The 16,421-nt window shown below is 32.3% G+C and overlaps 1 protein-coding gene across 3 annotated transcripts in view; it reads right to left on the bottom strand.

Annotated features, from left to right (window-relative positions):
- Positions 1 to 213: 213 nt before the first annotated feature.
- Positions 214 to 16,421, bottom strand: part of LOC149900528 (uncharacterized) — a 32,081-nt gene continuing 15,873 nt past the window's right edge. Inside the window, exons 4-7 of one of the 3 annotated variants that reach the window (XM_090112221.1) lie at positions 12,678 to 12,740; positions 7,301 to 7,395; positions 6,754 to 6,885; positions 214 to 1,067 (exon numbers count right to left, since the gene is read on the bottom strand). In XM_090112221.1, coding sequence (XP_089968347.1) covers positions 1,016 to 1,067; positions 6,754 to 6,885; positions 7,301 to 7,395; positions 12,678 to 12,740 — 342 coding nt within the window. In that variant the 3' untranslated portion in view covers positions 214 to 1,015. Of the gene's footprint in view, positions 1,068 to 4,148; positions 5,110 to 6,753; positions 6,886 to 7,300; positions 7,396 to 12,677; positions 12,741 to 16,421 lie in introns of those variants that run through there. The other 2 variants (XM_090112220.1, XM_090112222.1) reach the window with 2 other exon arrangements.

A 16,421-nucleotide genomic window follows, 5' to 3' on the forward strand; every position in this document is an offset into this window, starting at 1 on the left:
TAGATTGTGCCTATGTTTCCATTCTGGGGAAATCTATACTAATATTATAAAGCTGAAGAGTTTGTTTGAACGCGCTAATCTCAGGAACCACGGGTGCTATTTGAAAAATAATTTCTATTAAGGCTATAAAATATCATCACGCTCTGATCAATAGGAGCGGAGCAATGATGTTAAAATCGTAGGGCAGAGGTAGTGATAAATAAAATACAAATATAGTGGTTATGATTATAATTTATTACATCAAGCAACTTGCAAACAAATAGAAATCAATATTAAACATGTAGTGAGTATTTTAAATGAACAAAACCAGTATAATAGTGCTTAACGAATAATAGAAAAACAGCCAACACACTGATCCAAGTAAATAACTTAAATAAAGCACACGATAAAATGGCACTAACTTACAACAGATAGGTATTATAATTGGGCGGACATTATTAAGGCACCAATTTTATATTATCTATATTATATGTATATGAAAAAGCTTAACTATAGTCTGTATTCTATAAACACGAATTGTCAAAAAAGACCATAGACACCTGCATTGTCTATTAATATGAGTATTGAGTAAGAACCACGAAATGGCATTATTTTCTTTTCTAACTTGTTTGCATTTGCATAAATTAGAACGAGACAACATGAGATATTATGTCGATACGTTTCATTTTTGTGCACCATAATTCGTATTAAAACATTAAGTACCTAATTTGAGCGTAACGTTTGATAATTCGTGTTTATTAACAATTAAATTTAATGATAAATTAATAAATATTATTTTCTAAAAATGATAATAAATTACAATTAGTACAATTCTAATCTCGAATTTTGGTATGTCACTTAAACATAAATAAATAATAAATAAAATCAGTCTACTCTATGAAGTCGGTGGTTAGTAGAGTTGTTAAAAAATTGTGAAAAATCTGTCAAATAATATTTCTTATGCACTTTATGGCAAGCGTCAATAAAAAAAATATGAAAACGAAAGAAGATATAAACACAGGACGGCAACATTATGCTAAAATGTCTTGTTGTATGGTATTCTTCTACCTTTTTTCCTGTTGCGTTCCCTAAAAAATAAAAATCACATAATATAATAAATGAAATAAAACGAAAAATCTTAGAGCTAAAATGTTACAATAATTTTGGTTACATTAATTTTAGTTATAAAACAATTCCTTATCACGTTGCATACAAAATCAAACATTAATGAACGAATGTGACAAAACTTGTTTACAAACATAGAAGAACGAAATTCCTAAATTCTTCTTAACTTTCAAATTTAACATAAAAAAAAATCATGAGCACGCTTATTATTTTAAACTAGGAACTAGAATATTGCTATGTATTTCATTTACAATATTTTACAAACCACAATTCCAAGTTTTTAGAGAGCATATAATTTCTATAACATACTATTACTACTTTTATTAACAACTATCTAGATAATACCGATAAACAAAATTGATATTTAAGCCTCGGTTTAACTTTTATTTTATTGTAGTTTTAATTTACATTTAGGCCAGGATATTCGAAACTACCCTCTTTTGATGAAATATAAAAATTGAAATTGTTTTAGTATCTGATAAACTTTTTTGAGGTTTCGTGAATATTTACCAACAGGGCGTTTCAAAGACGCCTGTGTATTTAAATTACCAGTTTCAATACATGGACAAAACGATTTATTTTTAACAGATCGTCAGATCAGTAATAATGCTGTCATAAATATACTTACACATAATTTTCTACATCGACCTAGGATTACAGTGATAAATTTTACAGTTATATTTTGATATAAAATGACCATCAAAACCATTATAAAACATTCGAATATCCTCGTTAAGTCATTGTTACTTTTAGCAGACCTGTTCCTTAGTTTAATACTTAGATAATACTTAATTAAAACATTATTTCAGAACACATACAATATATATAACTTTCAACTACACAATATAGGTTATTATCGAATAACTATTTAATATAGGACATAAGTATTTTAGCACGTTTATATTTTCATATACAAGTTAAACAATACTTAATCTTAAGTAGTTTTATACAATTGTAATTTCAAATATATATATGTAATTACAAAAAAAAAAACATTATTTTTAGAACTAGGCTTTATTAATAGATCTACATAGAGTATCTTTTAAACTACCGTTTAGTTTTTTCGTATGTATAAACCATGTAATATAGTGACATAACTCTCACATGACAAATAGTGTTGTATCAAAAAGTGATGACGTAATCGATCAATTATCGCTTGGGAGCGTAAGCGCAGAAGCTTGGAAACACTTAAATTTTACATTTGCCATAGTTTTTGCTATTCGCAAAAGCCTACCTAAGTTGTATGTCTAACAAGCGTGAATCTTTCTATAGAACATAAGGATAATCATTTTCAGTTTGAGTGTGTTTGTATGTTTGTGTATGTGTGTACTGTCTGTCAATAAGTGTAAAGTATAATTTAATATTTAATACAATTAATTTTAAACATTTTTTTTAAACAATATTTTTAACTCAAATCCATCTCTGGGCAGTGACCACGCGACATTTTACGTGTATAGGCTAAATATTGCCGTATTTTGTTTTTACATTTCGCTGAAAATGTATGTAATTAAAATTCATCATCTTTATCGTGATAGAGCAAAATTATACATTAATATAAAATATAAACAATAACTTTGTACGCGTAGTTCTACTTCAAAATCGGTAAGGCCTATCATACATGACACGACAGAAATAAAATTTAGCTAATTTATAATGACTGGCAAAATAAGACAGTGTAATAGCCATCTTTAGACATATGTAATTAATATCGCTATCCACTCGTAGAAGGCTACTTGTATTTAAAATATTGATATTCACAATATTATTATGCGAACAAGGCGATATACATATACCTATACAGTAAAGTTTTAAAATTAAAATCATGTACAGAGCTACTTTATTTTACCAAACTTCACATTCTTGTCTCTGTTCTTCATTGTCTCTTCCATCCACAAAATTAAAATTTGATATACCATACATAACACATAGTTTTAACCATGTTTTTATCGAGACCTTAAAACACATTAACAATCCGATTATAAAATATTTCTCACACTTTTATCAAGGGAATCTGGTGACCTTAACGAAACATTGACAAAGGTCGCGTACACGCGCAAACACTAGCCGAGGTGTGAAAAGCGGATCGCATGAAAATTGCAAATATCAACACTGTTTGTGTCGAATGTATAGTAACTTTAGTCTAGGAGCTGGATATCGATAAATATCTATTAATTTGATACTTTACATAATACTTCGTTTTGATTTTTAAAAGCTTTGTTAGATGTGGGTATAAAAAAAAACTATACTGCGAATTATTGGTACGTACGGATTGACGTACCTATTAAAAGTTTCACTGTGTGTGACGCATTTTTAACTAATAAAAACTCAACTGTATAAAATGTATGGGTAAATCAAAACACATACCATGTGATAAACGATGGGAACATAAAGTTTATTTCTAGAGCTGAATACTTAAAATGATAAGGGCTATTTTTATCGCAAAAACAAAAACTTAAAGGTAGAATTGGGACGGTAATTTATATAAATACCGACTGCCAAAAAAGTATAAAAATAATCTCCTTGTAATTAAATTTTTCTTCAAATATTTGTTGTTACTTGTTAGCAATGATAATTTGGATCATAGCTCTTAGACTACACACATTATGTCTTAACAAATACTGATATTGCCTAACAAATTATGCGAACAAGGTGCTATATTGTAAGTAATAATAGCTTTTTGTAAATCACATATGCATACAGTGCAATCAAATAAATTAAATATTGGGAATAAATTAAACGCAAATTAATTACACATATACATTAGCTTGTAAGCGATAAATTTGAACATTATTTGTGAAAAAATAACATATTTTCAGTGATGAGCCATGTAACGTAATAAGATTTGGAAACAATTGAGGAATTTTTAGAGCACATAAAATTTGATTATTTATCATAGGTACCTATTAAAAAGTACTTTTAAATAAACCGTGATACAGATTTTACTACTTCGTAAAGTAACCTTCATAATTAACATGCCTTTTAAATAACATTATGAATAACATTTTTGATAACTTTGAATAACAATTGAAGATAATTTTGAATAACATTTTGAATATAATAATTAATATTCATTAATCGGATAAATATTAAAAATAACAACGTGTATAAGAAATTATAATAATATAGGATCCAATGAGCTTAAATATTAAGTTTTATAAATAAAAAAGGTAAATTAAAAACCTTAAGGCGGATGACGTCACGGGCAACGTTCAGTAGGCTACAATATCATGATAATTATGTGAAACTAAAGTAATTTAAAGGACAGTTTTACAACCTTTAGATAGGTTCTAATTTACTTATCCATAAATGAAAAGTGTTAAATTGGCTACCAGGGACATTATGAGCAAGTGAAATCTGCACTTATTATTTAAAATATTTTTTATGGAACATAGTGTCGCGTTATCGTAAAATAATTATGTACGAGTATGTGTGGAATCTGCTGACCTTTAACTCTCTTTTGTCCTACAAAAATACAAATTAATCTCCCAAGCGATAATAACCTAACATTAAACATCACCAATTACATTTAGGGCCGATTTTTCAATGCTTGGATAAAACTTATCCGTCCAATAAAGTATTACACGATAATATTAAAATGTCACGTAAACTGTCAAATACGGACAATTAGAATACGTTTTTAAAATAGTAGTTTTATACATTATTCGACGAATAAGTTTTAACCAAGGATTGAAAAATCAGCCCTTATACGAACATTTCTTACATCTTACAAACTCACTATCTTACAAATCGAGATCACTTCTTGAAAAGTCTCTCAGCGCACGACAAAACTAAATCCGTGGCTAGATAGCCGACAATATGGCCCGGCTCCATTCGCTACAAGTCCGTAACCGGGCCGCACATGAACGTCGCGGTCGAGTTAGTGCTGGTCCTCCTGGTCCGGACCTGGTCGTCGCTGGACAACGAGTCCGGTCCATTCACTTGCAGACCATTGAACTTGGACCGCATCTGCGTCACCAGACGTTCGAGTCTGCAAGTGATTGTCGCCTTGAATACAGTCAGACTCGGTTATAGAGTGCGGTGCGAGTGTAAAGCGGGCATGCGTTTGTTAATTTTTGAAGGGAAACTTCTTTAGGCGTGTCGATAGTAAAATTTCAGGTCGCGTCATGGCAATACCGTCACGTCGTGAAGTAAGGCGACGATTTTTTAATCTTGCCAAAGAAGTTTCACTTCTGACACGTGTGTTCGGCGCACACGTTCTTTTTAATGCGGATAAGTAGTTCTAATTTACTCGGATACTGAGGAATGATTCTTGCCAATGTCTAGTGTGTATAGGAGTTGAGTTTGATGAAAATGTGAAAGAAATATAGACCTTCCAGGATAAGGGCCAATAGATTCAAGAACTTTTCATATATAAGTAACTATCAACGCTGTTTATAAATATAGGAGATAGATCCCCTTACAAATGAATTCCATTTATCGGTATTATAATAACACATGTAAAGTAGTATTGGCTGTAACATATTGCTATTAGACCATAATAGACCAAGTGAACCAAGTAAAACTTTATAAAAAGTACCCTTTGTTACCGGAAGAATATCAGGAAATAATAAATTACCTAATTAATGGTACTTTTTAGTAAGAAACGTTTATCTTTAATGTTTTAAGATTGGAAAATTTTAGTATTTGTGAAAATTATTTATAAGAAAAGCTTAGAAAATAGATGATGCTACCACTTGAAGTTTGTTAGTCTAAATTCTAAATCTATAACTAATAAGCGTCATGATATTCTTAATTTTCTAACTACAAGAGCATAATTACATTAAAATATTATAAAAAGCAACGTGAGCAGGATTATTTAGTTGTCTTATTAACTAAGGATGCTTCCAAACTTTATTTATGGAAATATGTTTTATATTATAAATTTTCTGATATATATTTATTTATTTATTTATTTATTTAACACTTTAATAATTGTACAGAAACCTTAGAACTACTTACACAATACACATAGAACTGAGTACAACTATTTTGGCGGCCTTATCACTTAATAGTGATCTCTTCCAGGCAACCACGGTAAAAGGTAAACAAGCAAAAAGATCACTTATTGGCGGCAGCTGTATATATGTATGTACAGACCGATGTATGCAATTTTTAAAATAATATTTGTTTTCAAACACATATAGGTAACATTATTTCGATAAACGGATGACATATTTCCAGAAATCATAGTTGAGAAGCATCTACATATACAATATACTTTGTAACACCATATTGCAAAAGCGTTTTTTATCTAAATAAATACAAATAATCATGATATATAGATATGATTCTAATACTAGCATCCATAATTCAAATTCAAAGACATCATATTTATTTTTATTCTATGAAGATTTTTAATATTTACACATATACACATATATTTCAAAACTTGGCAATGCTGGATATCCACTATAGGTAACACACTATAATGTGTCTTATGCATATCGTAGATTCATAATTGAATGATCTCTATTTCTTATTTTTCTTATTTGGTCCAGCAAATTTCAAACTATAATAGCTTTAAATCCAATAGAAATCGAATGATCATGTATAGCTATAGCCATCTCTATAGTCTATAAGCTTAGTAATAACTAAATTATTGCCTGAAATAAATATTCGTTATATTTATATTAATAAAAATAAACTCACTTGAGCGCATGTTCCTCCGCGCTCTGTTTCGACTTGCGCAAGTCAGCGACCTCTCTGCGCAGGCGCGCTTGCTCACTCTCACTGTCTTCTGTGTTGCCGTTCGTCATTCGATTGTTGTCCGTGGATTCCATACTATGGGATTTAAGTTATGTGTTAAGATTATTGCGTGTTTGAAGGCGATATAACTGTAGGTACAACGAATACTTAGTATCGAGATTCAGAACATAGTTTCTTTTTAACTTTTATTATAGAATTTGAATACCAAAATTATCAGTCATGATATCGAAAACATCACTGACCAAGACCATTGCTGCATCTTTACGTTTAAAACCCATCTATAAGCAACAGCACTAAAAATGTCATCATTTCAATGGAATGAAAACAAATACATACTTTATTATAAATACATTAACATTTAAACCTATGAGATAAAGACCATATTTAACACCACAGGAAAGACATTATTTCACCTCAACGCACCAGGAATTGTGTCTATATTGTGTATGACGTAGATTCTGCAGTCACGCTATATTCGTGTAACCCTTACCCATTGGCCACCCTGAGCACTCGCAGCTCGTCCTCTAGCTTGCTGATGCGGTCCATCATGCGCCGCTTGTCCGCGTCCGACGATCTCAGCGCACCCTACAACCAAAGAGATACGTAACTTCATAGTATCTAGTGTTTGTGGCAGGGCAAACAATTAGTTAAGTGCTTGTTAGCCGGCTTTTACGTGCCTGCGTTTACATTTTTTTTTCGGTCTTTCTATGGTGGACTTAGTTTTAGTTTTTAGATGTAATTACTAACATTAGTACTTAGGTTTATTTTTTTACTAACAAATGGATCTGTGATATCCGAATTCTTGATGCTAAATAAATAAAATAAATAAATATGTACTTTCTGCAGTAATTCTTTAGGGAAATGTTATAGATCTAACTTCGTCCCTTGGCTTCAATCGCGTAAAATACGTAAAGAATAGCCTGTTTGTTATTCTAAACTATAATATCTGCGTACATTTCAGACAAAAAAATTTCCCACAACAATTTTTGATAACGTTTTTCTGCTTTCAAAAATGGTAATGTTCATAAACAAATATTTGAAAAGTACCCGTCCATAGACCTACTATGCTGTTATTTCATTCGCACGCACCAATCACCCAACAAAGACATTTACAATTTACCCAGGCCTTTCCAAAGAACCGTGCAAACCTGTGGCATCAAATAAGCCAAGACAGTAAATACACCACCGTAGCACATTTGGAAAGTGCAACGCCGTTATCCAAGCTAATATATTCGCGGACACGACGCCGCTGACCACGTGACTATTGAATAATATCACATTTCACTGCAGTTGGCATTTTCTGCATCACATTTAGGGCATATGTTACCCAAATTTAGGAAAGCCTGAAATTTAGGAGACATTATTTGTGCGAGGTATTTTTGGAAATTGTTTGACTTGGGAAGTAACTTGATGACGTCAATAGTTTATTACATGTGTTTTGTTGTGTAGGAGGCAGCATCATATTTGGATATCAATTAGAGATCATTTACATTGTATTATGGTACATGCAAGGACACCAAAAAATATGATTTTTCTACATATTGTCACAACATTTAACATTATAGTTAGCGAAAATAGTATGAATTAATGGATAATCAGGTAAGATAGAGCATTTTTGCAATATTAATCAGTTGCATACAGAATACTCGATATTTCCGAGTACAAACCCACCATATAACAACATCTCTTCTCCTTCGCACATACATACACACATACAATCTTCTTTCCTTAACCCAGCATTGTCAGACACCTCAAAAGCTTACGCCTTACAAAATAAACTTAGCAGCGCGTTATCCCCACCGTCACTTAGCGCGCATTACGGCCGCGGTGCTAAGCGAGTTACCTACGCGTTTTTGCACGTCAATCAACTCATTACTGGTTGTACGGTGCTAATGATACGCAAAAACGAATGGATGTACTCTATAACTGTATGGGAGTGAGGTACTCGATACATTTATTTATTTACTAATGTACTATACTAACATATTCGCAGTTCTATATGTATGCAAGATTTCTGATGATAAGTCTAAGTCAAAATAATTTTTTTTATAACGCTACATTAAGAAAACCAAAAGGATGTATTTTTGGATTGATACGAGTATAACCAGACTTATGGTCAATGTAGAAAAGCCAAAGTTAAACTATAATTTAGTATTTCATTATTATTAAGATCCTGAATTTTGCGTTAAGCAAGGAACTTACGTCACGCTAACCTTTTTAAATGTTTCAAATGGTTATACCTAGAATAACGTTTTAGATTCTATTTCCCTTCCACTACAGCTATTTCATATCCCTATTACTATTCCTCATACACCCGCCTCACATTCACATACCAGCATCACCGCCGAAATCCGCAACAACCGGCGTGACGTCACGCGGGGTGGCGCCTCGTGCATAGCGCATCCACTCACATCTGCCAATATTTACCGACCGCCCCTCCCCGCCCTTGCCTACGCACCCGTTCATATTTCAAATGCCCCGCGCTATGTGGGGAGACAACTACGAAATACCAGCTGAAAGGTCTGCTTACACCGATGCGTAATAAATCCCTATATAGGGAATTTAGTATTGTTAACGTTCGTGTTGTTATAGTGAAGAAGAGACTGCTGTAGGGAATGCAAATCCGTTTACTTTACAAAATCCGGATTTTGAAAAACGGATTTATACAATAATCCGGAGAATCCGGATTTAGCGGATTTTGAATGAAAAATTTGACTTTTCCGTTTGAAACGTTTATTATTATGTAAAATCAATAAAAAACATGAATCTTAGTTAAATCAAATGCATTTATATTTTTCAATACCTAGAAATTAACTAGACAAACTCTAAAATTCTAATAAAATAAAAACTTTTACACTTTGGCAAAGAAAAAACATAAAGCAGACTCCTTGTCACATCCATCAGACATAAACATTATAACAAAACATTTAATATTTTCATAGATAATAGAAACAACATAAATTGCAAACAGAGTTTTCATCATATACAAACATATTAAAACGAAACAGCTTCAATTTTCTAAATCAGTAAGCAAAATCCTATTTTGCTTTTTCATTCTTTATTAGTAATGATGACAGTCTTTCCATCAGAGTTCTTATTTTTATCAAAATCAGTAATAACAAAATTAAAATTTTCATGAACACAACTACACACAAAGAACAAGATTCAATAAACAAGATTCTACAAAGTTAACAAAAAAATACTTATTATCCATTGCTAAAATAAAACATTATAAATGGAATCTACTCCATTACTTAGCCTGTCTTCACTCGAATACTCGAAGCTGCGTAAGCTGAAATACGTTCCAGTCGACGCTTCGAATGGTGATAAATTGTTGTAAACAAAAGTCAACAGTAATGCAATGTGATAAGATCTAAATTCAAACGTATTATTTCTAGGCCCGCTTCGCGACGTGTCGCGATTCGCGCCAAATTCGACTGCTTGCGCGGGAACGGGATGCACTTACAGTGCCATCTATCGTCTAACACAAGAAACATGAGAACCTATAAATATTGTAATACCACAGACTAATAATAATATACTACGTATACAAGTAATACTGTGCTAATATGTTCGAAAAATCCGGATTCCATTCTTTAAATCCGGATTTAAAATACTATTTAATTTCGAGCAAAATCCGGATTTATCGGATTTCGGGTAATCCGGATTGCATTCCCTAGACTGCTGAGATATATTTTATTTGGTTGGTATCGTTGGTATGGTATCATATTATGGTTATGGTATGGTGCATAAATACCTTTTTAATTCTATTACATTTTTAGCTAACTCTTCATCTACGCTTTTTAAAAGCTTTTGAAACTGTTTACTTTGTGCATGAGTTGGAAGACTACAACTATAATGTTGTACATATGTTATAACAATTAAAATAATAGCTAGATATAATAATCGTCTACATTAATTTAAAATCAGACACCCAAACGAATTTTCAAACACGTCCACACGTCAATAAATTTATAAAATCTTCCACAAATATATTCGATTCGGTGTAACACACGGCCGCCGAAAAGTAACGGAACGTACGAAAACCCCCGCTTTCAGATGAATCGATGCGTTTCGCTGTTTAGCAACTCACGGTGATTTTATAATCCCGAGCTGGTACTGAACCCTCGGCCGTGTTTATTTACTTAAGCGAACGTTGGTACTTGGTACGCTCGCATTAAATAGACAAAAAATGAGCATAATAACATGTAAGTATAGCATTGTTACGCTTTGGTGTATTCAAATAAATGTTTTAGCTACGCTCGTAAAATATTTAAAAGATGCGCATGGAATTAATAATTTGATATTAAAATTTACATGTTTGTTCTATTATAAAAGAAAGGTTCGAACAAAATTATGTATTACAATTTAGGGAGCCATATGATTTAAGTTTTTAGCTATTTATAGAATTACAACTTCACTCGTTCCAAAACCCTAGACCGAATCTAATATTTCGACACAAAACAATACTTTTATCGTTTACCATACTAAAAAGATTTTAAAATGGGAAAGATTATTTTCGTATAGGAAATAGGAACCGTAAGTTCGCATTATTTCGAATTAGTTCGTATCATTTTTTCGGCATAATTAAATCTAGGATATATTATGTACATAGTTCACTTATCAAATATCAAATATGTATAATAATTACAATGCAAAAACTAAACTACTCATCGCTTTGTATAATCAAAGCCGACATGTGAATCAATAAAAAGGGGTCATCATTAAATTACAATACACAACATCACATACAGACAAAACGTTTATTACTCTACAGAGTAAACAAAGTTTTGAATTTAAATTCACACTGATAACTATAATTTTAGTGGATTAACTATAGTATTAGTGCAGTTTATATTTTTATCACGATATATTTGTGTCAATCGTTGCCTATCCCAAACTTTAGATTTGGTTTTTCTTCATAAAACCGCCAACTAAACTTCAACAAAGAGATATGAGATTCATTCCGTGGTTTTACTCGTGTTGTCCTATATCCTATCTTTGTACTAGATTTTATAGGGATCCGATATATATTTTAGCGGAGATCCAGCCGTTTTCGCGTGAAAAGCTTGGAAATGAGGAATGTCGTCTAGCGGCAAATCACCACCAAAATTCAAAATCGCACACAGCCATCTTCTAGCGATCTTGCCATCCATAAAAAATGAAATTAAAAAGTTGCCGCGTCACGCTCACGGCGAGCATTTCGCTCGCAAACAAACACGCAAGGTGTAAGAGCGAGGTGACGTGAAGCCGCTCCGAGAGCACTCCGCGGACCACCCAGCGCTACGCAAATAACTTTTACGTGTTGTATGGGAGAAATTATAAGCGCGCTATGTGCGTGGGTATTGGCGGTTTTTGTTTTTTGGGAATTGAGAAATTAAGTTTTTTTTAGTTGGAAGAATAGTGTGACGGGTATGTACGTGTGTGTATGATATGTACGTAGGTTCTGCAGTGACGCTATAAAGTTTCACTGATAAACTAAAACTGAAATGTGGAGCTGAACATATTCTATTAGGTACTTATAGGTAAGTACTAACAGTAGATTTTTCCAGCGATCTAATTAAAACTATATTTTGTTCAATTAGATAAACGGGTATTGAGGAGTATTAAAAATGATACCAGTAATTTGAAAATAAAATAAAATAAAATAGGTAACATCAAACAATAACAAAATATTAGCGCCATCTATGAAAAAGATCTCGAATTAAAATATAACAACATCTTTAGATACAGCGCCATCTAGCTTTCAAGTACAGAACTACCGTTCCAATACAAGAGCACAGTTAGCTTTGGAACCATTAACATAGAGTAGTGTTAGTACGCAATGAAATCAACAGATGGCGCTATTATCAAACTGTTTTACCCACCTTGATTTCCTCAAGCGTTCGTTCAGCAACTTTCGTTTCCGTTGACGCAGACGCCGCTCCGCTCTGAAACAATACAAATACATTAACACAATACATGACAAAATCAAGATAATATGCATTGCATGCATTATCATGATACACGTAATTTTTTATCACGATTATTACTTAGCTCGGTGATACGAAAATTTATCTCTGCGGCATCAATTTTTTTGTGAAATATGCATTAGCAGAAAATAAAACTTATTTTATAATTTTAACTGACTAATATCACGAAAATATTCTCAGTTAAAAAAATCATAATAATGCTTTACTATCATTAGGAAGGTACGGTTTTTTTTATAATATGAAGACAAACAAGATCTTATCTTCATGAAACTCACGCAGTAAACCATATTTGTATTCAATAAGTAAAATGGTGATTTTGTGAAAAAAAAATATTTAAAACAACAATCCAATTCACTTGAACAGGGTCACATGCAATAGGTACTTGGTTATAAAAATAAATCAAATATAGTCAATACCTATAACGTAGGCGAAACAAGTTTAAATTTCCTTCCCACATAGCCGTGCAAGGTTGAAAAGATTCTCATCTTTTGATAAAACATTATCTCGGCCACAGTCCGTGTGCTAAATATTTGAAGTTTTTTATCGCAAGTACAAACGTTTATCCTATAAATATAACGTAATGAAATTAAGAGCGTTATTATGTGCCAAAAATCGTAAGCGTAAATCGCTATGGAATAAAAATTCCAGAGAAGAAAGGCAATAAGTTTCTCGATTCAGAAATAACTGACCTCTGCTTCTGTTCAGGTTATCACTCACTTTACTTTAGCTGTATTAATATTCTCAAAACCACACAGATTATATTTTTTATTCGTTTTAAAACGTTTTTATTATTTTTGTTGTAATTAATATTGTTTGGCCTTGTATTTGGCTACTTGGGTCGTCTTAGATTCCAAATTTTTTTTTTGCGTGGTCTTATTATGATAAAAATGAGCTGTTTGTTTATTTCAGTAGCATTATGCAGGTTTACTGAATCTATTTTTCATTGCAATACATGCAGCAGAGCGCAGGGGGTAGTTGTCTAAGTGTTTGAGTTAGAGTTTGAGTTTAAAAAGGTCGACTTTTAACTACCATTTCCTAGATCACATATTATAAGGATAGAGAAAATACAAAAGGTGATGCACAATATACAAAAAAATGTATAATGGGATGGCTACATTATTAAAAGAAGATATTAGGTATGTCGAATTTCACACAGTCATCGATGGAACAAACTTGAAATACGATGAATTAATGATTAGACTTAGAACTAACACAGTCCAGTTTCACCGTTCTAAAAATCGATTGAAAATTGCACGGCGAGTTAAAAGTGAAATGACAAAATGGGTGATATAAAAAACGGCCATTATTATGGCAAATAAAATAAACCGTCACAGTCTTTGCTTTCTCGTCTTTAATTACTGAATACTGGGTCAAACGTAAGGCCTATTGTGCACGGTTGCAACGTTTTCTCATGGACCATGGTTCATTTGTCACTCCTCAATCCTCATTGAATAATATGCTTTTCGCGAATGAAAAGAACATTGTAATTATATCGAGCAGCAAGTATGACAATGATACAATGCGTGTATCATACATGTACATACCTAATTATTGCAACAGTGTTGTATTAACAAATTAATTCATGTTCTTTGTAAGTATGTCTAATGATTGATAATATTCTCGTTTGTTAAAATGTGTGTTTTGAGTGATATATGAGATATGTTTTCTTGTTTTTAAGCTTTTATTTACCGTTGGATACGTAACGGTTTCCTCGTCATAATCAATACAATAAACTCATTAAAACAACAGATAACAGACAACCGTTATATGTTATTGAATAATTCGACAATCGACTAATAAATTCTTATCAGACCGCAACTGTTTCGCATTCTAATTCGATAATTTCATTCTTATCAGTGCACATTCACGCATTCTAATACTTTTATAACTATCCTCTCATAACTACATGTTTAAATATAAAAAAAATCTATTAAAGATCAGCTAATCTAGCGCGGCACTTCGCGCCAATTCCCGTGCAGCCGTAAGTAGGTACAGGTATCATTATAAGATTGTCACCTGTGCAGACGTAATGCTTTTAGCGAGTAAGGTGATTAGCTCCGTTCTAGATACCTACACTCTTCCTCATTGCTCGTTTGAGACTAAAACAAAGTATGGCATATCTTGGACCACCGCCAAAGTCCACGAACGAAAGAATAACTTTTACAAATGCGTCATTGACAAAACAATGCATTCAGAGTATGGTAAATTGGTAGATTTTTATGGTAGATGTTTGAGCTAAATCGAAGTGATTTAAACTATTGTATGTTTAGCTCAACAAAAAGCATAATACACGATTTGCTCGGAACAAATTGGGAAAACTGAAAGAGATTTCTTGAGGCAAATATAATTCGCCAAAAAAAGATGAATCGATGGCATTCACTGAATCTTCTTTCACTTCATTTCTCATTTTAAGTAGGTAGTAGGTAATATTATAATAATGAGTGAGATTGATTTTTACTAGATGCACTCTTGGTCCAAATTAGATCATCTCTTTTTGCAATAAAACAAAAATTGGTTGAATCAATATTGCCATCTGCCAAAAGAAACATATCGCTGCTTTGGGAACACTTAAATACTTACAAGACTACAACCCAATACGTACGAACTTATCAATACAAAGCTATTCTATAATTACTATTAAGACTTGTAAAGATGTCATACATACCCTAACAAGGTACACAGAAGGTCGATCTTTCTAATGAAGAAACAAATTAGCAAATAGCTATGCATACCTACTCGTCCACTTAAGTCAATCTGTTTGTTCGATTCATCCTACAAATATAAATTCGAAAGCTTGTGAGGATGGATGGATGGATGTTTGTTATTCTTTCACGTAAAAACTATTGAACCGATTATAATGAAATTTGGTATGTAGGTAGCTAAAGAATAAGACATAGGCTACTTTGTCACGGAAATCCCACAGGAACGGGAACGAAGCCGCGGGAGGAAATCTAGTTATTCATATTTCATTAACGAATATTTGCATCATCATCGTATTACTTCCTTTCAAATCCGGGAATATCGGATTACTGCATTAGCCTTCGGGCTTTCGATTGGCGTTCACAAAAACACCAAATATAAACACACTGGTATGAAATTACAATTGTGTATTGTTAATGATATCAGAATGAAATCGATACCAATATTGTAAGTGCGAAAGTGACTATGTGCGTGTTTGTCTTAATAATATCTGAACCGCAAATCGATTTAGGTGAATTTTAATACATGGATAGCTGGAACCTTCGAGAAGGATTGAGTTAATAAAACAAATATCGAAGGAGGTGAAATGCTTCAATACTATTGAGCGAAAACCTGAAATGCAGACGTGAACACCGTGGGCGGAAAGCTAGTTATATGATAAATGCCAAGGCTAAGGTACGATGAAATTATGACAACTGTAAAATTACATAAATCGTTTTCAAGGAAAGTAGATATTTTGTTAAATATTATTTTAATCGTTAAATGCAATTTTGACCATGATAATGTTTCAAATGTTTGAATTTCAAAGAGTAGGTAAAATAAATGGTGGACGCATTTTAAAACTGGGCGACACTTTCAAATTTTACATAATATGTACCTTCATACTTTACTTCTAATTAGAATTAATTACATAGCAACGACACAATCATAACTTGCTTG

Source organism: Colias eurytheme, chromosome 18, assembly GCF_061535395.1.
Source record: "Colias eurytheme isolate Ceu_HAF_F1 chromosome 18, ilColEury1 Martin Lab GWU primary, whole genome shotgun sequence".
NCBI classification, from domain to species: Eukaryota; Metazoa; Arthropoda; class Insecta; order Lepidoptera; family Pieridae; genus Colias; species Colias eurytheme.